This window comes from Pelodiscus sinensis, chromosome 14 (assembly GCF_052426305.1).
Source record: "Pelodiscus sinensis isolate ZL-2025 chromosome 14, ASM5242630v1, whole genome shotgun sequence".
Classification (NCBI taxonomy): Eukaryota; Metazoa; Chordata; order Testudines; family Trionychidae; genus Pelodiscus; species Pelodiscus sinensis.
The window spans coordinates 10624519-10650407 of NC_143065.1; the positions used below are offsets into that span (position 1 = coordinate 10624519).

Genomic DNA, 25889 nt, shown 5'->3' on the forward strand with positions numbered 1-25889 from the left:
AAAGCAAGACCGTCAAGTTTCAGGTGAAGCATGCATTCAAGTATGCATTGGATTAGAGCCGAGTTGAGACTATGCACAGCTACAGGATGCCCAGATTTGAAATCTTTTCTCTAAGGTTACAGCATTTGCAAATGAATTGCTTCCTGAAATGTATCAAGACATGTACTTCCATATGAACAGGATCCCTCTAGATCTGTCAGAAGCCTATGAAGATCCAGGTCATAAATCTGACTGTTGTGAGACAATAGGTCTGTGGTCAAAGGCAGTAGGGATGCTAAATCCTATGTAATTAGTTAGCCAGTTAAACATTACGTGTTTTAAACTGGCTCTTCTTGCAGACCAGCTCCCGCCTGCCACCCCATGCTACTGCCTTTGAGACAGAGGCAACAGCACAGGGTATCAAGGGAACACCAGGGAGTTGGGGTCAGGAGCGCACAGCCTGCCGGCTCCACCCTGGGGACCATCCAAAAATCATGTAACCGCTAAGATTTGGTGCAGTTACATGCTAATTAAACTAAATCTAATACTCCTATTTTGCACACATCTCTTCTACCCACTATCACCTTTCACTCACCTCCCCTGCCTCACCCACAACTATTCACTCCACAGAGCTGGGGACGAGTGGGAATCAGTCAAGTGAGGAGTCACATAGGAGCAGGATGGTGAGCAGTTCTCTGTTCACAATGCCAGCATTTTCTTCACAACCCTTGAGGACCAGCCACTAGAAGGGATAAAAGACTCTCTCTCCAAACAGATTTAGGAAACAGTTGTGCAGACAGCAGGAGAACGGTGGTAACAAGGTTCCTTGGTTCTATTCCTAGATCTTAGAGGGGAGTATGGCCTAAGTTGCTAATGGCTTTATTGCTGCATTTAAAGTATACATTAATGCAGTGCTTTTTTTTGTTTTTAAAAAAGTGCCGGTACTGCGTACCGAGCAGTACCCTCACAAAAAAAGCACAGCATTAATGTTTTCAAAAGGCTGTCTGAAGGTGGGTATAAAGGAGTAGCTCCATTTTAAAGACGTACATGTAAGTTCATATTTGTCATTCATTCTGTGACGCAGTTAGGTAAGTTTCATTCAGTTAGGTCGTCTACATTACAGACCTTGGTTCTACTTCTTACTGTAGAAGTTTAAAAAAAAAACGCAACACAATCACTCAAGAGTCTCACATTCTCGATCACCTCATCCGTAAGGGTTTAGGAGAAACAATATTTGACTGCCTCCTGAGGTTAGGCTATGAAACATTCCTCTAAGAAGGGCATCGATTTATCATCATCAGTGGTACAGGTGAGACCAGAAATCAGCCTCCTAGCCTAGGCCAAAGATGTTTTGTGAATGCCCCCACTACCACTCCAGTTGTCCGTCTGTCAGATGCATACAATGCAGGAGGGTTAAAGTGGAACATAAGCATTATGCTGCCCCATCTGCACAAAAGTGAATTTCATTCTAGAATTCAATGAGTTTTTCCCCTCTTTCAAAGACCTTTTTAAAAAATACCAAGAGACTGAAATTGATTGCCAAAATGCCCTTTTCATTTGTCTGATATTCGCCCAGTTTGAAAAGTCATGGAAAAGATCTGGCAACAATTTAAGATATTCATTTAACAGTAATTTCTGATACACGCGACTAAAAACTGATAATTTGTACATGGTCAAGTTTGACATATTCCCTTACCAGTTCTGTATCAATAGCTTATTTTAAACAAACCCTCATTACTGCCTAATTGTCCATAATGCTTTATTTTTTGCTATGTACAGATTTTAAAAAGCAGTTGAGCCGTGCAGTATTTGTAGAATCACGGGGTTCCTCCCCTCCCTTACTTATTAGTTTCTCACAGAAACAAAAGCCTCACTGAGCTCGAGTTGAAGATCAAAAATAAATATCACCTGTAAAACCTTTTCAGATGTAGGCTTTGTGGTTGTCAGGGTGTTTGAAAGTCAGGAAGTTAATGGCAAAGGACAGTTCCCACTCTGAAAAGCAGCTGTGTAAAAGCACCACTGGGCTTCCTGTCAATTGTCAAAATTATTCAGTATCACAAGTAAGACGATTTTATTAACTGCCAGCTCTGTAAAGTGCTTTGGAACAGTTAGTCTAGGTTCTTTCCTATTCATCCATCACCATCAGATTCCTGCAGGCCACATCCTGTATGTGGGACATGGTCTTCATTGATACACAACTGGAGTCAGAATCATTTAATGATATGACAGGCAATTAAGTAACCACAAAATGCCCTTCTTTTAAACACAAAATCTCTTTAGTACCACAGGACCTTCAGAAGGTACTGTTAAAATTAACATCAACTCTGGCACCTGTCCACCATACACTGGTAGCCAGTAGCTGTATGCATGGAAAATTTGTACGAACTGTAGCAAAGTGACAGCAGAAAATAAAGAAATATGCTAACTATGAAGTGCAGAACCTGATGTATATAAAACATTGAAAAAAGGCCTTCCCAATTTTATATAGAGAACAAGATAGGACAGCCTCAGAGTGGCTCAGAGAGGGACTAAAAAGTTGGATGTTTCTGGAATGCATATATATTGTGAAAGCACTCATTGACAAGTGACATACACAAAAATTATATTAAAAAGAGCACCAAAGTTGCAAAACAAAACCCCACTACCTCGCACTACCTGTCACGGTTTGCTTTGATTCAAACCTGTGTCCACAGCAAAAAGTTGAAGACTTCTAGTCAGTTTTCTTAGCTCAAGGCACATCCATTTGGAAGCATTCTGCCTTTTGCTCATTTTAAAATAACAGGCCAAACTGGATTTGATATCTTTGACATACTTTGGACAACTTCTGACACAGGCGTTTGCATATATTTTGCCGTCAACCTCAAAACGCTTGATCTCCAATTCCAACTTTTAGTCATCCTATAAGATGGCATTATTCAGACTCTTCTCTTTTTCTCAGCTCATCCAGTCTGTCCCCAGTCTGTGCTTCCAGAACAGTTAAGTGCCTTTTTCTTTTGGTGGGCAGGGGAGGGGAAAGAGGTTGGTCAAGACAAATTGACTCATTTAGGCCTTCATGATTTATCTGACTGGTTTTTCCAAGATTGCCCATCACCGTAGCATTAGAGTATCTTCCACAAAGTACTAGTGAAGTTAGTAGGTAACAGGAAAAACTTAAACAGTCTAGTACCATTTTAAAGACTAACAAAACATGTATATGGTATCATGAGCTTTCGTGGGCACAACCCACTTCTTCAGATGACAAGAGTGTAGAAGTCCAGACACAGGAATAAATAAAGGGGAGCGAGGGGTGGGGAGAGGTAAAAATAGAAAAAAAAATTGGAGGAAAAAGGGGGAGAGGAAAACAGAGGGGTGAAAAAAGCATAAGACAATGAGTAGATAAGCTTCAGGGGGTAGCTAAGTTAGTCTAACAGGAAAAATTAAAGAAACAACAAAAGTCTAGTAGCACCTTAAAGACTAAATAGTTAAGAGAGACTGATAAGAACCCTTAGCACCTTCATTGTTTGGTTGGTTGGTTGGTTAAGTCATTAACATGTGGAAGATAATGTGAGAGCCATTGGATATTCCGGGTTCATACCATTTGCATAAGAATTAAACTTGTGAATGAAGTTAAGTTCCCACTCTTCTCTGTGCATTTGGCTTGTGGAGTTGGTCTGAAACAAAATGGTGACTTGGAGGAGATCCATTAACGAGCGTCCAGGCAGATTAAAGTTTTCTCCAATAGGTTTTTGTGTATTGCCCTTTCGGACATCTGATTAGTGATTATCTCATAGACGCTAACTCCCCCTCCGCCCTTTCCCCCCCCCCCCCCCAGGTTCTAAAATCTGATTTGTCAATTTTATATGTATTCACTTTTTTATTGTATCCCTTTGGTATATATGGCCATGCCAATTTTCTTCCACAATATGATCTGAGGAAGAGGGTCTGGCCCACGAAAGCTCATCACCTATTAAACCATCTTGATAGTCTTTGAAGTTCTGCATTGTCCTGTCTTTTGATTAGTGTCCATTAATTCTTTCCGGCAATAATTAATCTCTACACTCCTGTCATCTGCAGTAGTGGGTTGTGCCCCACAAAAGCTCATGATACCATCTGTATGTCTTGTTAGACTTTAAGGTGCTACTAGACTGTGTGTTGTTTTTTAAGTTTTTTCCCCCAAAGAAGTTAAGTGGTACATATGGAAGAGTCTTGTGTTACTGCTTTTAGAAAAAAATAAGCTATATGAGATGCAAGTATGCTGCTGCACTATGGCTTTCTTGCAGCAATAGTCAAACTGAAGTGAGGTGTATTACATTTAGTTCTGAACATGGTGAGGGCAGACTTAATTTTTTTTGTTTCCACACCTTCATGTGGCTCCTGTATGGGTTCTCTCTCCTGCAGATAGGTGTTTTTCCTAAATTGGTAAGTTTCATTTTTCCCAATTATGTGAAGCTATCATGCAAAGTTCATCACTAAAGAAAAGGCAGCTCTCACTACCTGAGAGATCAGCAATACCACGCAGTATGGTAAAAATGAACTGAACTGTGACCAGCGGGGAACCAGAGTGGGAGGCAGCGAAGTAGGATGATGTGTTCTTGGTAATCTACATTACTGAACACATTACTGAAGACACAAATCTTTGCATTCTGGACCAACTCAGCCAGCACTGCTAAGTACAGAAAATTGCAATAATGAAATCATCTTGATTGTTGTAATCCTTTCTGGCTTGACATCCACATCACTCTCCTACAAGAGCTTCTAAGACCAGGTCTACATCAGAAGAGGTCTGGCAGCAAAGCTACACCCAGCAAGCCTTTTAAGTGTAGACAGACCTAATATCAGCTAAAGAGTGTTTGTACAGATAATGCGATTCAGCAACACTATAACGGCAAAGGCAAAAGGCACTTTCACCAAAATCACTGCATTTGCAATCAGATTTTTGCAAGTACACAAATGTCACTACTCTCATTTCCCATTAAAAATAAATACCACAACCAACACTACAATGACAGCGAAATTACTAGTGTACAACCATCTTTTATGCATCGCTTTGGCCACATCTGCCTTGTTCTGTTTGAATCCTTTCATCAACTCCTTACTATTTCATGTTCATGCAGAGGTGTGCCATCCTCCTTTAGGTGCACCAATAAAGCACATTCAACTGTCACACTGCATCTGCCAAGCCTGTTCTTGATTCTTTCCTTGAAGCTGTTGAGGTGGCTGCTACACGGCTTCATAAGCCAAGTGTAGGCTGAGTTCTACAGGACCATTACTGGCATTTCAATATTCCCAATGGTAATTTGCATGTCAGGAAAGAGTCCCTGCTTGCAGCTTTGGAACAGTCCTGTGTTCTTACAGATATGTGCATCATGCACCTTCCCTGACCAGCCCAAACTGATGTCAGTGAAGCGTTCCTGGTGATGCCTTAACACTTTCATAACCCTTTATATGTTGACATACTGCAGGGCAAGACGAGCTGGGGCCAAAATAGGAATGTGCATGTTATCTTTCACAACTCCACAGTGTGGGAAACCTACTGTCACAAATCCATCCATCTGGCACATTGCCAAGAGTCAGTCACACATAGCAGAAGATGACTAACAGCTCTGTACATGTGCATGACAACAACCACCACACTGGCTGTTCCAACTCCAAAAGTGATTTTCCACTAATGGGGAGTAATCCAGCATTGCAATCAGTGTGAAATCAACACACCCCCACCATCACGGCAGCTGTCAGTCTGGTGTCTTTGCACTGAAGAGTTGGGGTGAGCTGAGCACGCAGATCCAGGAACATGGCCTTTCACATCTGAAAGTTCTGCAGCCACTGGGTTGTCATCCCAAAACATGTGCAACAGAACCAGCGTTATGAACTGACCAGACAACTGCATCCCTTATTTGGAACCAGAAATAATCATGCAGCAGCAGCCCAGGGTAAGAGGGAGCACAAAGACAGTACAGTACTATGTTAAACTACTAAAAAGAGGGAAGGCGGCATTTTCCTTCTACAGAAAGTTTCAAAGCTGCATTAAGTCAATGTTCAGTTGTAACATTTTGAAAGTACAACCATAATGTTTTATTCAGAGTTATGAACATTTCAGAGTAAGAAGAATCCCCATTCCCAAGGTGTTCGTAAGTCTGAGGTGTCAGTGTATTATAATGCAATCCCACCAGTCAATCTTTTCTTGGCCCCAATAGCAGCACTCCACCTCACCAGCCACCTTGAATTGGTTTTCATTATGTGCCACAGGAATCTGTACTCCGTGAGACTCCATCATGTCCCCACTGATGCACTTCTTCCTGTGACTGCAACTAGCAGAGGATCAAGCATCCTCTACTTGCAATATTCGCAGCAGCTTCCATGCTTGTCTCAGATAATAGGGAGGGCAGAGCAGATTTACAGAATTTTTTTAAAAGGCACAAAAATTATAAGCCTTGAATGACATTATGGAATGGAGAAAGTGGCACACTGGGCAGCTGACCCCCTGCACCACTTGTTTCTGCCCTACCCAGGATTACCAAAATTTCCCATAACGCCGTGCAAAAGACAGTAGCGAACTCACACTGGGATACCTACACATGGGTGCACCATTCTATGCACTGACAAAAGTGCTCATTGAGTATATGCAGTACTAACGCAAGGATCCAAATCTGCACACACAAGCAATACATTAAATGCAGCAACTTTGTGCCAACGTAACTTGCATCAGCAAAGTCTGTAGTGAAAACAAAGCCAATGTTAACAGAAGAATGCTTCCGTCAATGTACCTAACCTCGTTTGAGAGGTGATGTTCTCATGCTAATGAAAAAAAACCCTCCCCGTCAATAAAAGTTGTGTCTACAATACAAGGTTATGCTGGCATAGCTACACCAGTGTAGCTATTTAAATATAGTACTGGTATAGTAGACATTCTTAGAGCTAGCTGCAGATAACAGCCATTAGCCAGCTTCAGCAATTCTACAAAACCAGAAAGTTCTCTCTCAGAAATGTGAATTTAAACATGCTAAAAAGTCTCAGAGGGGTCACCGAGTTAGTCTGTAACTTTAAAAACGAGTAGTCCTGTGGCACCTTAGAAACTAACAGAAATATGTACAGTACCATATGCTTTTGTGGGCAAAACCATAGATGTTCTTGTCTGAAGAAATGGGTTTTGCCCACGGAAGCTCATGATACTATATGTATTTTTGTTAAGTCTTTAAGGTGACACAGAACACTCGTAATTTAAACATGCTTTATTAGAATTAACTCTTCAATCACAAATGGTGATTTAGAGAGGAGGTGAAGGAAGAAAAGATAAAATACGGAAGCTGACAGCAAAGGATACAAATTTACATTTCCTCACTGGTGACAATGGATAGGGAAGCTAAAGTAGCAACGGAAAAAAGTCAAAGACCAGGAGGGTTAAGAACAATGGAAGGAAGGAATTCTTGAAATATATCAGGAACAAACAAAATCATAATGATATAGGTCCAGCACTAGATAAGGATGGTAAGTAAAACGGTCACATCATGATACAGAATAAGCAGAAGTTAATATTTCTGTTCTGCATTTGGATAGCAGCAGAATGATGTTCATACATGCAGACAATGAAATACTTCCTATTCCATCAATAATAACTATAGTGCTTAGTTTTAATAGGTGCTGTTTGTCATGCATGTTAAAATCTGCAGGACTCAATCATTTGCATCCAGGAGCATTAGAAGAATTGGTTGAACAGCTCTCTGAATCATTATGTTAATGGTCTAGAATATTGGAGACTCTCCAAAGGACTGGAAAAAGCTAACACTGTCCCAGTATTTAAAAAGAGTAAAATGGTATGATCTGCAAAACATATGCTGATTAATTTGAGGTCATTCTTGGATAAAATAATGGAAAGGGTTCTATGGATTGCAACCAGTAAAGAATAGTGGTATAATTATTGCCAAGTACAATGGTTTCCCAGTAAAAAGATCTTGTCATACAATCTTTTATAGTTTATGAGTACACAAGGATTGGTTCATAAAGGCTGACTACTTAAGATTTCGGCATTTGAGCGACATTTTTATCTAAAACTAGCACTATATTAAAATCAATGTTAAATGGTTAAGAACTAGTTAACAGACAGCTCTCATACAAAGTAATTGTATAGAGGGACTCATGCTACATGAATGAGTTTCTAACAGTGTTCCACAGGGATCTGTTCTCGTACCAGAGGTATTTAATATCAATGATCTGGAAGAACATGTAACATCATGCTGGTAAAACCTGCAGAGAACCCAAACTGGTGAAGTGGTAAATAAAGATGGGGCCTGTTCAGTTACATAACCTGGAAGTGAATCACCTGTAAATCATTCAAACAACATTTTTTTAAACACAACCAAAAGCAAGATCATACATCTAGGACCAAAGATTGTAAGTCATACAAGATGGAGGACCATACACTGGAATGCAGTGACACTGAAGTGGACTCGGGGATAACAGGAGATAACCAACTGAACATGAGCTCCTACCCATTGCAATGCTATAGCTAAGAGGGCAAACATGATCCTTGGATGTGTAAACAAGGAAACATCAAGAAGGGAGGAGGAATTATTTCTTCATGTGACATAAGTGAGACTATTACTGGAATACTTTGTCCAGTTAGTGTGTCCACGCATCCAAAAGGATACTGAACAATGATAAAGGATTCAGAAAAGTGCTCTAAGAATTATCTGAAGTTTAGATACTATAACTTGTACCAAAAGGCTTAAAAAGCTCAATCTGAGTAAAACTTACCCAAGAGAAGTGACCTGATCATGGTCCCTGAGTACTTACATGGAGAAGAGATTTCTGATAGTAGATGGCTCTTTTCCAACCATTGGATTAGTTGAAGTTAGAGAAATTCAGACTAGAAATAATGCACAATTTTTTAAATCAGGATAAGTTATCAGTGGAACAATTTAACTATGAACGTAGTAGATTTTTCCTCATCTGAAGCTTTTAAATGAAAACTTGATATGTTTCTAGAATATATCTTCTCGCTCAAATCCAAGTTATGGGCTTGAGGCAGAGTTTACCAGGTGAGGTTCTTTGGCCTGTACTATGCAGGTCAAACAAAACAATTTTAAGGGTCCTTTCTGGCCACAAAAACCTATGTATTTTTGTCTTAGATTAGACCTCTGGATCAAGTAACCCATTCCCTGCATGTTTTGGAGGTATTAAAAAAATTAAGGCCATTGCAAGTCTGAAAATCCATCTCAGTGTTCCCAATATTTTTTTAATTTAAAATATTTCAAAGTGGAATAGTCGAATGAGAGATTTGAAGCTGTGTATTCCAGACTGTCCAATGTGTCCATGTCCACAATGGTCAGCAATACTCCCAGCACCTCATGTCAGCTTGTAGTTTTTGTTTATGGATCTAATTGAGGGAACTATATCTGAGATCTGCCAGTGTATACAACTTAAATAATTTTGGCAGCTAAAAATATATGGAAGGCTATGCCTTCTTCCAAAGAGACAGAGAGGAAGGATTCCTCCTCCTATTCCCCCTCTGGGCAGCCACTGGGGGGCCAACACCAGATTTCCCAGGGATGGAGCTGGCTCTGGTATTAGGAAGATAGAATAAGGGATGTCCTGAGGTAGGGAGGTGGGATGGGTTCTGGAGTGGCCTAGTGGATAGGGCATTCATCTGGGGACGAATGTATGATCGATGTATGATCATCCTTGCTCTCAAAGAATCAGATGGCATAGTCTTGCTGCTCAAGAAGGGACTGTCCCACTTTCCTCCGTACCTATGGGGAGGGCCAGAGAGGAAGAACTGAATAGATTCTCAGGCTCTGAAAGGTGCCATTCATTTAGAGTTGGAGGCCAGCGATCACTCAGAAGGAAGAAAGAACCCCAGGAAAAAAGCAGCAGGCCAGCAGCTTCTTCAGTTACATAGGAAACTATTTGAGTCCCTTGCTAAGGAGCAGACTGCATGAAGTGCTAAGCCACTTCCTTTTCCCACAGCTGTCAGACTGATGCTATTGCAGATAATGCACTTGGCCTCTTAGGATATAGCTACACTGCAATTAGACACCAGCTGATGGCCTTTGCCAGCTGACAGACTCACAGGGCTCAAGCTAAGGGTTGTTTAATTCTAGAGTAAATGTTCAGGCTCAAGATGTAGTCCAAGCTCTGGGACTATCTAATCTGGCAGGGTCCTTGGGCCCAGGCTCCAGCCTGAATGTCTACAGCACAATTAAACAGCCCCTTAGCTGGAGCCCCCAGACTAGCTACAGGTTTTAATATGCAGTGTGTGGACATACCCTCAGTCTCTCCTCTTCTATTTATGCCTTGCTGGGCTGAATGTTACCAAGGTCCCAGAGTTCAAAGTGCTGCACAAAGAATACGCACCTCAAAACTGTACAAAAACCAGAAATTAAATACAATCACATGACTCTCCTACTAGGTTCTGAATTTAAAAGAATTCAAAATGATCTTCACAATCTGGAAAAGAGTTCTGGAATCAAGAAGATGAAATTCAATATAGACAAGTGAGAAGTACTTCACTTAGGAAGGACAAATCAAATGCACAACTACAAAACTGGCTATGCAGTAGTAACACTGAGAAGGCTCTGGAGCGGTGTAACAGATCACTAATTGAATGAGTCAACAATGTAATGCAGTTGTGAAAAGGCTAACATTTTGGGGTGTATTAACAGGTTTGCTGTATTTCAGGCACAGACGGTAATTGCACCACTTGGTACTGGTGAGACCTCAGCTGGAATACAACATCCACTGGGTGCCATACTTGAAGGAAGATGTGGATGAACCAGAGAGAGTCCAGAGGAGAGCAAAACAATGATGAAAGGTTTAAAAACCTGACCTATAAGACAAAAAACGGAGCGCCCTTAGTCATAAGACTATAAAACCGAAGGGAGGACTTGACAACAATATTCAAATATGTTAAGTGCTATTATAAAGAGGAAGGTAATCAACTGTTCTCCATGGTCACAGAATGCAGGACAAATAGTAATGACTTCATTTGCAGCAATCAAGATTTAGTTTAGATGTGAGGAAAAACTGTCTAACTGTAAGGATAGCTAAACATTGGAACAGGTTACCAAGTGAGATTGTAGAATCTCCATCACTGGAGATTTTATAAAAACCAGCTGGGCTAACATCAGTAAGGGATGACCTGGTTTACTTGATCCTGCCACAGTGAGGGGACTGAACTAAATGACCTCTCAAGGCCCCTTCCAGCCCTACATTTCTATGATGCTAATTAATCTGTGTAATTCATCCTGTAGTTTACTCTCATATCCCGCAAAGCACACGGTAACTAGTCAGATCTAGTATCCATGTGCTCAGAACTGAAGGACAAACTTAGGTGCAATCTCCCCAGAGCCACCTTCGCAGCATCACGAGACAGTGCTTCTGCTCACACAGCCCAAAACCTCACTGGCAGCTGCTTTCTATTGTACTTTCCATCACCATCGCTAAATTTATGATAAAAGATATCGTGATATACAGAGCCAAATACAGAAATTCACTTCCAACTTTGTTCATTTTCTAAAAGTATTTACACTTCTATTGGGTTTAAAGGAGTTAAGGTTTTAAAGAATTACTTACCAGTCCCTCATTATCTTCTGAGGTTCTCTGGTAGTGTGCTGCAAGAGCAACATAATCCTGGGCCTGCTTGTTACATTCAAGACACTTTAGTCCCTGGCGGATTAGTCTCAATGGGTCTGCATACAGAGGCATGGCTGGGTAAGCGACGGTAGAGATTCCTGTCCCACTCCCTGATGCAGCACTGGGTTTACATAAAGAAGATGGAAAATGCGAAGTCTGAGGAGCCAAAGACACTGAAGAGTTTGTAGGAGAAGGTGAGAGCATTTCATCTAAGGAAATTGGTTTCATTAACAGCTGAGAACATTGCATAATCAGTCCTTTGCTCTTGTGCTCTCTTGCATGTCTAAGCAAACTACACCGGTTAAAGAACAGCAGCAGAGTTGAACACTGAGTACACATGACTTCAATGTGGACACTTCGCCTGCTATAGTGTTGAGTTAGGCTTTTTTCTAAGGCAAATGAATCTCCACATTCCAGGCAGCAATACCCAGATGCAGGTAACTGAATACTGGTGTCAGGAGGTGGGCTGAGGTTTGGAGAATACACTGGCACAAGATTGTTACTATTTAGTAGTTTGTTAAATGCCTCCACAATTACAGGAGCAGCTTTCTTTACTTGATGCACCAGTGGCACTGACATTTGAGTTAGCGGAGGCTGACTTCGCTTTTGCACAGAGGATTTTGCTGTGACAGAAGCAGCAACACTGTGTGGAACTAAGTTGAGATTTGCCAGATGTACGGCCTTGGGAAGTAGGGTGGAGGTTGTGGGGTTAGAAGGCTGCGTCACAGTGCCCTGCTGCTGCCTCTTGTTGAGCTGCTGACCTATATTGCCTATTTTTATGGCATCACTGCCACAGTTTGGCAGTGGAGACAAAGACACATTGGGCGTGCTGTTTTCAGTAGTATCTGTCTTCATATCATCTATACATGGGCTCGCAACATTTGACACCTGAATAGCTGTGGCAGCTGCATTTTTGGTGGTCCCTGTACTTGCCTCATTTTCCGTAACTGCACTAGTATCAGGTGAAGGGAAGGCCTTAATAAATTCTTCCATGGCTGAACCTTCTGCAGATGACTCCTCAGGGGATTTGCCCAACTCTTCAACTTCTGGCAAGATTCTAGTAACAGTTCTTTTAATTTCACCAGAAGACATCTTAATAGTTTTTATTCTAACTTTGGGAATAGCTGGTGGAGAGCCAGCAGCCATGGAGGGAGAGCCTTTTCCACTACTATCACTGCATACACTCCGAGGACTCTCAGGCTGCTTGTTGGCCTTTTTTACCACCTCTAAGGGGCTTCTTGGGCTCTTTGGTGACTTAGGCATTTTGGGACTTCCTTTCATGCCATCTTTAAAATGGCCAGAAGATTCTTTCGTGAGACTTGTTTGATCTTCTTTTGGAATACACGCAACTTTTTTGGCCTGAAGCGCTACTAATGCGGCAACACAAGATGATAATTTTGAGTGAGCTGGCTTTAGACGCTGGCGAGGTGGGACTGATGAAGAAAAGTTCACTTCAGCCATAGACCCTCTGCTTTCTTTAAAGTTATTGTTGTGGAAACTTCCAAATGCCACACCTTCCCCAAGGAAGTTGCTGGTATCCACCAGATCTTTGCGGGATTCTACAAACTTCTCTGCTACTCTGTCTTGTTCCCTTCTGCTCAATTCCAGCCTGCTTTCTTGCTGGCTATGAATCTCCATCTTTCGTTCTTTTTTACTATACTGATCAAACATACTTAATTCTGGCTCTGGTAACTTCTTAAGTGAATCTAGAACTGCGGTTGAATTTGGAATATACATTGGAGTTGGTGGGAAATATGGAGTTTGGGCAAGTTTTGGTTTATTGCCAATACTGTTCTCTTTGAAAGCATCCTCTGGTTCAGGGCTGGAGATAGGGCTGAACTGACTGAATGTAGGTAAAGGTTCTGACTTCGATTGGTCCAGTTTTTCAGAATAGTTTTTTGAACTATCACCATTAATAAAAGCAGAATCAAATTTCCCATAATTGTGCACCAAGTTGTGAGCCTCTGAGGGCAGATCAGACCCACGGAACCCATTGTGTAACAGACCAGCTCCAAGGTGGTTCCCTTCCTTCTCTGTTTCAAAGGATTCCTGACGACTTGTGTTCTTCACAATAACACTCACAACAGGGGTATCAGAAGCTGGCACCGAGTGGGACAAGGACACGTTTTCATCTATACACATTCCTGATGGCTTTAAGTTATTTTCATTTTCTTCACCAGTTGACTGTATGGTCTCCTTGGCATCAAGGCTAGTTGGGTCTGGGATGTCAAAAGCAGCCAAAAGATCATCGAAGTCCGGGGTTTTCATGTCCCCCATGATGAAAGCTGCAATTAAAAGCAAAACACACGATCAAAGGTCACCTCTGGAAAAGTCTATTAAACTCCTATTTAGATTTATTCTAATGAAGAAAAAAGTGAGGACTCTAGCCATTCTGGGAAGCTAGGATGGGAACTTTCAACATGTTAGAACTTAAACTTGGTTTAAACAGGTGGGATTTTACTGTTCATTTGGAGATGGATTAACTCAGGGCCATTCAGCCTTTTTGGCCCACAGCCTAATGTGTTACTTTGTGGCTCCTTGACCTTTTAAATCAAGACTCTGGGGCAGATCCTCTGCTCCCACAGGTACCCTGCTGTGGATTCCCAACATAGAGGGACCCCCAGTGGGCATCTGGCTGTCTCCTACACTCCCCTAGCACAGGCGTACCAGACTGGGAGGGGAGTTGCTGCAGTGTCTTGTGCTCTGGCTACCCAGTTGGTGCACAGATCCTTGTGACTACTGGCAGCTGGTGCGACTTAGAACACCGGGGCAGCTGTCTCAACCAGGGCTAAGTCAGAGATTCAAGGAACGGTAAGTGGATACTTATTCTCAGCTTCTCTTAGCGCGCATATCTCTCTCTCTCTCCCCCCTCCCCCGGGGGGGAGCCTGAGTAGGAAAGGGGACACCATTCTTTCCTTTCTACACTCAGGGAGAGTCAGTTAAATCCCAACCCTGCTTTCTCTAGGGCTCCCATAGCCTGAGAGGGAAGCAGGTAATTAAGCAACTGATGCTATTCTCCTCCCTCTCATGCAACCCAACAGGGAACCAGTGGGATAGCAGCAACAGCTGCTGCTCCTCCTGGAGCTAGTGGGGAAAAGTGCCCCCTATCTCCTGCTTCCATAAATACAGGGTGGAATAAAAAACTGCATTATAAAACTAAAAATCAGAGGCCATGGCTCACGGAGAACATCTTCAATTAATCAGAGTCACCCTCAAGGGCCAGGACATAAAACCTCAAAGACGGTCTGCAAACACTAGCTATTATTTCCTGGAAAGGTTACAGTATAGCCAGACCTGAAGTATTGAGTTCTGCCAGTCAGGCTTCTGGAGAAAAGCCACAGAAGCAACAGTCCAGCCCAAGAGAAACAGCACTGAAAAACGAGATCCCTGGTTTCTGCCAAAGCAACCTAAATAATAGAAGTCTTTACTAAATATTTTAGTATGTTGTACAGCACCTTGAGCACTCAGCTGGGGATTAGTTTAAGAAAGGGCCCATCCTGTATTCCTTAATTGGCTCATGACATTGAGGAGTTTTGCCTGAGTACAAAATGAAAGCTCATGCCTAAAAGTCGTAATCCAAACCAAAAGTTTCTAACCATTTCAGGTTCTAACTTTCTGCAAAGGAAGGTAAGTATTAAACAGAGATTGACTGCAGATTCACAATGAAGGTTATAACTGAGTTTTCATTATACACCTTCTCTAACACACAAGAGATGTGTGATCACTGTTAGAAAAGACTATATATGCTTTCCTTTAGATGTACATACATTCATGAAACATTGAAGTTATTACAGCTTCAAGTGAGACCCTTTTGAAATTTAAGACAACTCATGTTTTTTCAGCCACCTCAAATTTTAAAATGGCAAGCTTATGAATTCAGAATTTGTATATACTATATGAAGAAACTAGGGATTTTAAAATACTTTTTGGGGGGTAAATATATAATTGCTGAAAATTTACATGCCAGGGGGAGGGGTGGCTCCACGGGAGCTGGTGTGCCTGGGGAGCTTGCTTAAAAGCCAGCTTCCCCACAAACACCAGCTCCAGCCTGCTTCCCCCCCACCTCATGGGAAAGGGGCTCTGCATGTAACTGTGAAGGTTAGTCGATTCTTTTGCCAAGGGGAGGGTAAATTAAACAGGGTTCTTTCCGTTTTTCATTACTCATGACAAACACTTTCTTATAGAAGCCACCTCTCCACAGTTTAATAGCTGAAACTCACATTTAAAATATATTCCCTTCCAGAATGCTGTACAAGAAACAACTTAGGTGAACAACCTTGTGCTTGTTTCTGAGCTGGGTCTAGCAGCTTCTTCTCCCTCTCCCCCATACGGCATTTATAGTTACCATCCCTAGTAGAAACTGTATGCATGACACGTGTGCAAAGGATGTGAAAGTGTACACATTTAAATGGTTAATTGAGGATTCTGGACTCGTGCTTTGTTACATAACAATGGAACATACTGGTCTTTTTTCTTTCTTCGCCCCCCACTCCATCTGTACTTAGACAAAACTAAATTAAACATTATTCACATTATTGTGGTGCCTCAGGATCAATCAAGAGTTGGTCCTCACACTGAGTATCTAACAGTCCCACCCCGAAAAGTTTACAAATTAAATAGACAAGATACACAGAGTGGGAGGAGGTAGGGATATTATACAGAAGCGGAGTGAACAATGTGTTAATGGGATGTGTGATTTGGTTTTTCAGGAACAGTTCCTGAACACGGCTAACGATAATGTTAAAATAGTGGGATAAAACGATGGAATCAGCAGAATCTCTTGCTATGCGGATCAGTCTGAGCACTCATAAGCACATGGAAGGGGTAAATCACAGGCAAAGGGGTTAAGTTTGGTGGAGGCAAGGACCCTGTTTTACCCCTGGGAAGGAGGAGGATAGATGTAGTTCAATCCCGTTACTCGTCCCAAGTCTCCTACATTGAGGAGCTCAGAAGGTGCTATCACTGTAACTCCACTGAGCACCTGAAGGACAAATGCCCAAAGCTGAGTGGGAACAAGCAGCAGGTAACTCATGGAAATGCTGCTTCCCAGAACACAGGGATCACTTCCCACACAGGGTTTATGACAGTTAAGTACTGAGCATCTTCATGCTGTCAAAATTAAAGGCAGAGAAGACCAAGGGTGGAGGGATACCGTGCAGAAATTCTGTAGTGGGGGAAGGGACTTACTGAAGAAGATAGTCTCATTGGGAAAATGGCAGAATTAGAAGTGGCCAGCGACCAGAACATCTTTGCACCTTTGGCTAAGGTACAGGTTCAGACAGGGCAGAAACAAGCTGAGATGAGTCACAGAATATTACATCATTTATTTGGGGAAATAACCTTTTTTTAGGTGGCTGAATCCATCCCAATGGTTATTAGCAGCAAAAGGTATCTTGTGCTGAAATTCAAATGAGGGAGGGCAAAGCTGTTAAGAAAATAGCAGTATCTCTAATTCCTCTCCGGAAGAGGCAACCAATTTAAAAAGAGAGGAAAGGATAGAGGAAACCCAGGGAGAGATTTTGCCTAGTAGCAGGGACAGGGAGGCTGTCAAATACCCCAAAAGGGTAGAAAAGCAGGGGTAAGTCCAGCCCTGGGATGCACGAAGACATGTGCCATGAAGGTACAGACAGTCCCCAGGTTACATACAAGATAGGGACTGTAGGTTTGTTCTTCAGTTGAATTTGTACGTAAGTCGGAACTGGCGTCCAGATTCAGCCGCTGCTGAAACTGACCAGCGGCTGACTACAGGAAGCCTGAGGCAGTGTTTCTCTGCCCCAGGCTTCCTGGAATCAGCCGCTGATCAGTTTCAACAGCGGCTGAATCTGGACGCCTGGAACAGAGCAGCTGGGGCGCTGCCAGGTAGGTCCCCGCAGCACCGCACCTCGGCGCTGCGGGGACCAACCCGGCAGCACCCCAGCTGCTCTACCCCAGGTGTCCCCAAGTCAGCTGCTGCTGAAACTGATCAGCGGCTGATTCCAGGAAGCCCGGGGCAGAGCAACTCTGCCTCCAGCTTCCTGTAGTCAGCCGCTGGTCAGTTTCAGCAGCAGCTGACTTGGGGATGCCTGGGGCAGAGCAGCTGGGATGCTGCCGGGTTGGTCCAGTAGCGCCGAGGAGCGGTGCTGCGGGACCAATCCGGCAGCGCCCCAGCTGCTCTACCACAGGCGTACGCAAGAAAAACCTGGTCTGCTGGGGGGGGGGGGGGGAAGGGAGGCGCACTAGCTGCGCCCCCTCCAGCCCCCCCCAGCAGACCAGGGAGACGCGGAGACGCTTTTCTCGCCCCGGAGGACACAGGCGGCGGGACCATGGCGCGTCTGGGCGGTCCCACCGCCCACGTCCGCCGGGGCGAGAAAAGCACCGTTCGTAAGTACGGATCCGACTTAAGTCGGATCCTCATAACTTGGGGACTGACTGTACACCTTCTGAAGGGGAGTGGGAGGATGTGAGAAACCACTGCAGGGGCTGAGGAACCCAATGGCTTTGTAATTGAAGATCAACTCAGTTCTAATGGGGAAAAGCATACAAGACTAATCAGGGAAAGGTCTGTCATGGCTGGGAGCTGTGTGCCTAGAGCTGAACAGGGGACAGATGGCCGGAGGAGAGAGTGCAGGAGTTTGTCCCCACCTTTTGCAGGCAGGCCTTGGAGGAGTGGGTTGGGTCTGCATCTGTAATCTCAGGCTGCCCACCTGTCATTCAGGTTTCAAGGGGGAGTTGTGGGTTTGAGCTCCCAGAAGGACGATTGACCTCTTGAGAACAGAGTATGGGGAAATAATGAGAACCCCACTGATCCAAAAGATAGCTTTAACATCTGTTAGACCAACATCTGGCAAAAGTAACACCAGCTCTTTGAAACAGAAAGTCCCATTGAGGCTGAGAGTGTCTGTAAAAATGCTAACAGACCATCTGAGGGAGAGAGCAGAAAATACCTAAACATGAGGATTATGGAGACTCTTCTGGGGTCAGGGTAAATTCTTTGCAGGAAGTTAGCCTTGGGGGGAGGTGCATCTCCACTGGAAACTTTCTTCCCTGAAGCCTCAGACAAGTACGTGCAATGGAAACTTTTACTGAAGAAAAAGAAAAACCTGTAGCTAAATACACACGAGTATATGATGGGTTGAAAGGGGTGATAAATACCAAATCACTCAAATGTTTTAAACAGAGGGTATGGTATGGTAACCACACTTGGAAATGCCATTCTGTCAGAGAGTTGCTGGCAACCTTATGCCTTTTTTTACAACATCAATGAATCAAAACTAAGGAACTCATACGGACAATAAAACCCCTTCAAAATGTGACACGCATGATTTTTGGAGAAAGCTTTCACATATGCTAGGGTTAGGAACAAGAGACTTGCATGAACTTGCAGCTTCTAAGCTAATAGCTGTAAACAGGCTTAAAGCTAGGGATAGCAGCAAGGGTGTAACAACCTACTGTGCTGTGTAGAAGGGGAAAGTGAGGCACCCTGTCTTCTGGCACCGATAGCTAAATGCCAAGACACCTACACTTTAAAAGGCGCTGCTATTTCCATTCTGGGGGCACTGCTACACCCTGAAATGTTTTCAGGAAGCTGATATAGAGGAACCCAAAACTTTGGCAAGACACCTATAAATGACATCTCAGAATGTAATGACACTGGATGGAAATATAACCAAAGCCAAATAAATTTTAAGCACACTGCCTTCACATTGAACACTGCACAATTCTCTAGCAGTGAACTTAGGAGATGGGTGTGATGGTGCATCTCCATATTTGTATTGAACTGTTTTTGACTATGAATATGCATAACTCAAATATGCTTTATGCAAAATGGAGGTTGTGCCCTATCGCTAGACAGACTGTAATCTCCTGAATGCGAATACTCTGTGTGCATGTATCATTCCTGTCTTTCAAGTTACAACTATGTAGTGTGCACCTGTTGATTAATCTAGGTTTTCTACTGAAAGCCATTAGTGGTACATAAGGAACCTAATGGCCTGGTGCTCAAGACGATCTGTAAATGATCTTGTTTTTCTGTAAGCCTAAACTGTGGTTGGTCGTACAAAGACAAGAGACCATGCCACCTGGTGCTGGAATCCACCTTGAATTTGGAATTTTTCCACAAGGGGTAAGGAGGGAATGGAACAATGACTTCCCATGTTGGGGAAATTCTATAGAAGGAATGGGAAGCAAACAATGCTTGTCTTCAGCTGACTTCACAGATCCCAGGAGGACACATGAAGGCATGAAGACACCTGTAAACAAAGAAATCTAATGAGGGGAGCAGGGAGAAAAAAAACTGCTTCACCTGTCACCCCCAATTTTATATTTATAAACCAATTTCCAAAATTTTGCATAACTCAAAGATGCTTTAAACACAATAACTCACGAAACGTATCAATTGTAATGTTACAATCTGCTGGATGGCCTTAACAACTTGGTGATCAATGTAATGACTTGTAAGCAGCCTTATTTGTCCTGTAAGTTCAAAGGCAATTGGACTAGTAAGGCATGTGACTATGTCACCTGGTACTTGGATTCCATTTTGACCCTGGTATTTTCCGTGGAAGACGGAATGTAGAACAAAAGGTTCCCACCCTGAGGAAAAGTCTAAACATTAGGAAGCTATCAGCCCCTTTGTCTTTGGCTGGCCTGGAAAACCCTGAAAAGGATACAAAGGGCTGGACACCCAGGTCAGGGTAAAGGAGTTTGTCTCTGACCTGAAGTTTATGCCTGAAATAAGAACAGTTCTTTAAGGTAAGAATCTGCTTGCAATACGTTTTTTAATGAATTGGAACTAGCTACGCACTTTCATTTTAATAGCTTTACTTTGATTTGTTTTCACTTGCAACCACTTAAAACCTACTGTTTGAACTTAATAAAAACACTTTTTGTTTACTATCAGACCCCCAGTGTAAATAATTTTTACCTGGGAGCAACCATCGTGCAGCTCTCCTTCATAAATAAAGGGCGAATGTCCTCATGAGCTTTCCCTATGTAAGACAGCAGCAGCACAGGGCAGCAGGGGGCTCCCCAGAAATGGGGCTGGAGTACAGTAATTCCTCATTTAACACTATAGATGCGTTTCTGAAAATGTTCGTGCTAAGTGAAAACGTGCTATGTAGGGTCAATTTTCCCATTAAAAATAATGGAAAAGGTGGGGGTTGCGTTTCAGGTGGTGGTGGCCAAGTCAATTTTTTGTTGGTACTGGGTTGTCAGTGTCAACATTAGATATCTAGCAACACAAGTCGCCACGGTTTCTTAAAACACAAAGATAAACACGTGAATGAGTGGAAGAGTGCTGTGACCACATGTATTCATCCGCTCATTTGTACTACCCTGTTTTCACCAACTTATACCACTGTGCAAAGTAGTCCGCCACTTGATTATTTTCGTGTTATTTCGGGGACGGTCGTGTTATTCAAAAAACATTCCCTAAAAAAACATTGTGCTATTGCGAAAACGTTTTAAGCGGGTACTTGTTAAACAAGTAATTACTGTACATTGGCTGCCAGCCCTGCCCCGGGGAACTATAGAATAGTCGAGTAACTTCTAAGAATTCATGCAGTTATCGACTATTCAATTACTCTCTCTCTAACATCCCTAACAAGGAGTACAGCTGCTGGCAAGAAACATGCATGTAGGACCTTCCCCTTACGTTTGGAGGGAAAGTCAGTACCAACTGGAAGGAAAGACTAGGCATCCTTCAGTTTCTGGCACACAATTTTACTGTCAAGACTGTTCCTGCCTTATAGAGTAATGCCCATGTGTTATGCTCAGAAAGCAAATTACCACATTACTTTAGGCATATAAAACTTTCTATAATTAAAAGATTTTAGTGTACCAAGAGTTACAGAATACTTGAAACAAAAGATTTCATGAACAGCATGATACACAATCCAATCTCCTTGCCTACTATCTCTCGTTTTCCTAGCTTTAACTAAATCTGCAGGTTGCAGTCCACCATTTGCCCTGAGAAATGGAACGTTTCAAAGCACTGTATTTAGATCCAAACATCTCAGAAGCATCACACAGACTGGCCTAACTAATAAGCAATGCAGACAAAGATTACAGACCAGGAGCCAGATTTTTAAAAGTATTTAGGTGCCTTAAAATGCTTTTGAAAATTCCACTAAGTTTTTGAAAATGCCTGTAGGCCCCTGAAGTGGCAAATAAATGCTAGTATACTTTTAAAAATTTGGTCCTACAGGTGTAGAATAGGGCAAGAACTGCAACTCCTCACCAATAAAGCTTTATAGGAAACAGTTCAGTGTGTGTTTGTAGGAGAGTCTTAAGTCCATAATAACTTAAATTATATACTCTGTAAGGACATAGTGTAAGTGTCCCTTGCCTCATATTGAAATATTTCTTCACAGAAGTTTATTTTAAATGGACATAAAATTATGTTCTCTCAGAGTAAAGAAGAATCAGAATCTGAGAATCTGGAGAAAACTGAACATTTCCAGTTCAAGAGATTTTAAAATAACCAACGTTTTAAAAGAGAAGTAAACTTAAATATTTCTGTGTATTCCTAAATACTGAACAGAGAATCCAGTTATACTTCAGTGTGTTAAACAGTTTCTATCATACCCTCTGCATTATAGAAAATTCATCATTTATCGTTCTTACATAAGGTGAGTCCTTGTCCCTTGAGTGGGTGAAAAACTATGGGAATAGACATTTTAAATAACTTAAAAAACAAAAAATGGAAGAAATTGAAATGTGCAAAGTGTTAACGGGTCATCTGATAAATAATTGTTTGCACAATAACCAACTCTGCATATATTTCATTGGCCAAAAAACAAGCAAAAATATACATTCCAAAGAATGCACAGGGGAACGGAAGGAGACAAGTACCCTAGCTCTTAAATTCTCTAGGGCGTTGAAGATACAGTGGGGCAGGTAGAATTGTAAACTCACAAGGTCCTTTGATACATCTAAGCTTAAAGAAACTTTTAATTCCACAGGAGCTAGAGGACTATCAATGCCCCAATTATGCACTATTAACTTTTCATTGAGAATATTATTTTTGTGGACCTTTTGAGAGCTGCAATACGTCCCGCAGACTTCTAGCAACATTGTCATGGACCTCCCCCCTCCTTTATGAAAATGCCTTATGAATATGCATAACTCAAGTATGCTTTAGGCAAAATGCATCATCTGACATGTTTTTAAAGTTACAATCTGCTGAATGTGTATATTTTATTGCTGTGCACGTATCAGTCTTGTGTGTGACGTGAGAAATATGAAGCGTGGATCTGTTTATAAATCTAGATGTGCTAACGAGGGCCTTTAGTGATTCTCCAGAAACATAATGGCTCACTACTCAATCCAGTAACCTGTGAATAGTCTTGTTTTTCCTGCAATCCTGCACTGTGGTTGGTCTTGTCAGGACATATAGCCAGGCCATCTAATGCTGGACCTCATCTTGGATCTGGTACTTTTCCATTCAAGGTGAGAAAAGTTTGAACTAAACACAAAGAATTTCCGCCTTGGGCAAAGAGGACATAGAAGTGGGAAACCAAACAATAGGGGCAGTTGCCTGACACCAGAACACCACTATCCAAGATGCCTGTGAGAAACATCCAAGACTGAACACAGGGTGGGTCAGGTCCAAGCTAGGAGGCTGCCTAGCCTGGAGAAAAGATAATTAGAAATACAGGGGAAGAATTTGCATGTAACAAGTTTCTTAGGCTCTCTCTACATTTAAACAGTTTAAAGTGCTGTTGAGGGAGGGCTTTAAACTAAAAGTGTGGCTACAGCAGGAATGCTGGGATAGAGGAGTAGCTAACAGTGCGGCTCCCATCACTGTAACGTGGTTCACACTGATGCTTTACAGTGCTGTAACTTGCTGCACTTTGGGGGGAGAAGGGGTGTCAGACCCCTGAGCCAAAAAGTTACAGCACTGTAAACTGCCAGTGTAGACTTGGCTGTACAATATTAGGCCTAGCTGGCATATTTTGTTTGTTTTGCTTAGTAACTTATATTGATGTCTGTTTTCACTTCCAATTACTTAAATCTTACTTTATATACTTAATAAAAACACTTGTTTATTCTCAAACCCAGTGTAAATAACAGTTACCTGGGGTGGAGCAACCACTGTGCATCTCTTTCGTTCACTGATAGAGAGCACATTTTATGAGCTCTCTCTGCTTAACTTTTAGACAGAGTAAAATTGCTTCTCAGTGCTGACAAATCCCTGTAGCTGAGACTTCCCAGAGCAAAACTGCTTCAGTATCCATGTTGCTGTGAGGGGGTTAGGAGAGCCGTTTCCCCAACTCTGTGCCTTTGCTGTTTCCCCAACTCTGTGCCTTAGCTTCTAGACCAGCAGAACTGGAAGGTGGAGTGCCCCAGAGGGTGGGAAAGCGGGCTCAGTGGTATGATCAGCACACTAGGTGACAGCTCCAAGGGGACCTGTGTGATCCAACCTGTCGCAAATGTGTAACATTCTGCTCAAGTCTGTTAGCCTTGTTTATTTCATTGAAAGAGGAAGTTCAAGATTGCCATCACATAGAAAGTATGAAAACAGAGTTATATCAAGGTAGGTTACAGACCTAAAAATCTAAATATTTAGAATTATGCAAGTTTGGGGAAAATAGAAAAATACCAACTAATGCCAGCTCTGTATGGGAGTTCTCAAGCCCAAAAGCCAGACTTAATTTTTTTCACAAGGCAGTGGGGGAAGGCAAAGTGTCTTTCCAGCAGAGTACTTTTAAAGACCTTGGAGGTAAGGCTCCTAGACCTAGTAAGCACAGAGCGTACAACTGACAGAAGAACATGAAGCTGAGTTTGGTGAAAGAGACATTTTCCCAAGGAGTGTCAGGATGGAGTAGGTTTGAGAATGCTACAGGGACAGAAAAATTAGCTAGGCAGGAAATAATTAAATTGGAGGCTTCCACAACATGGAAGGGGGGATTTAGGCATCGAAGCTTTAACATACATTAAATGCAAGAACAGAGTAGGCAGGTTCCAGAACAAACTCCCTGTATAACTATTTACATTGCTTGGTGTCAATGTGCCCTGGTCATTCACTATACATGCTAAGTAACAGTTGCGTTATAGGCCAGCGGTTCTCATAACAGGGTCCAGGGACCACAGGGGATTCTCAGGAACTGCACATGGATTCGCAAAATCGGGCCGAGACTAGGTAGCCTCTGCAGTAAGAAGCAAGTATACCAATTTCACTGAATCGGTAAGGGCTCGGATCCTGGTTTCTTAACGCATTACTAACAGTAGGTGTTTTTATGAAGCACACAGAGACCTTTGTCAATCAGTCTCCCACCTGGGAGTCCCTGATTAACATTACATTTGGAAAGGGGCCCGTCAACACCACCAAAGTTTGAGAACCTCTGCTCTAGGTCTGGACGGGTCTCCATGCCTTACTCTGCCAGGGGCTTGCCCTGGAAAGCGGAGGTAACGGCAGGTCGCTACACGGCTCTGTGCCTCTGTTTCCCCTCATGGAGCGGGAACCTCCCACTCACCCACCTTCACGGACGATCGAAGGAAGCAAAGGGGCTGAGCTCCAGCGCACCCCCGACAGGCCAGGCGAGCCCGGGACCCAGCCGGGGCTCCACGCCCGCTGCTCAGTGCCCCGTGTCCGGGGCGGGGAAGCGCCACAGCCACTCCCTGGGGCGGGGTGCGCGGCCGGGGCGGGCGAGGCGGGCTGTGGCGCTGCCCGGGGGCGGGCGGGAGCCGGCGCGGCCCCGGGGGCGGGCGGGGGGAGCCGTCAGTCAGCTGAGGGGCGGCCGGGAGCTGCCCGGGCTGGGGGGAGGGGAGCGGTCCGTGTGTCCCGCCAGCGGGCTGTGTCTGAGCGGGGCTGGGCCTGGCCGAGCCGCACTTACCAGCGCAGGCAGCTCCTCCGGGGCCCGCACAGGCCTCACCCAGCGCCGGGCAGCAACGGCCGCAACATGGCGGCGACGGGCGGGCGGGGCCGGGCCGAGCCGGGCCTGGGCAAACCGCCCCGCCCCTTTGGCCCCGCCCCCGCTCCCTGCCGCGCCTCCGGGCCCCGCCCTGCCCGAGCACCCCGCGCCCCTTGGCCCCGCCTCCAGACACCGCCCCGCCCCCTCGTGCCTGTCCCCCGTGCGCGGCGCCCAAGCCCAGCAACTGCCTGGCGCTCGTGCACGGCTCGGCCCGCCCTCACCCCGCGGCCCCTCCTCCACCCCGCGCGCGCTCCGGCCGTCTGAGGCGCGCGCTCTGGCGAGGCCCGGCGGGTTTGCAGGCCCCCCCCCAGCTCCGCCGAGCGGCTCAGGTACATGTGCGCGTGTTGTCAGCGGGGGGGGCCCTGCTCCTTCCGCTCGGCCCGGGGGCGGCGCCAGAGGCAGCGAGCGAGC

General features: G+C 43.7%; 1 protein-coding gene across 4 annotated transcripts in view; it reads right to left on the reverse strand.

Moving 5' to 3' along the window:
• Positions 1–25532, reverse strand: part of ZNF592 (zinc finger protein 592) — a 65126-nt gene extending 39594 nt beyond the window's left edge. The window contains exons 1-3 of one of the 4 annotated variants that reach the window (XM_075897463.2): positions 25401–25457; positions 18510–19814; positions 11527–13871 (exon numbers count right to left, since the gene is read on the reverse strand). In XM_075897463.2, the coding sequence (XP_075753578.1) occupies positions 11527–13863 (2337 nt within the window). In that variant the 5' untranslated portion in view covers positions 13864–13871; positions 18510–19814; positions 25401–25457. Of the gene's footprint in view, positions 1–11526; positions 13872–15862; positions 16048–18509; positions 19815–25044; positions 25187–25400 lie in introns of those variants that run through there. The other 3 variants (XM_075897462.2, XM_006128023.5, XM_025187192.3) reach the window with 3 other exon arrangements.
• Positions 25533–25889: the final 357 nt, after the last annotated feature.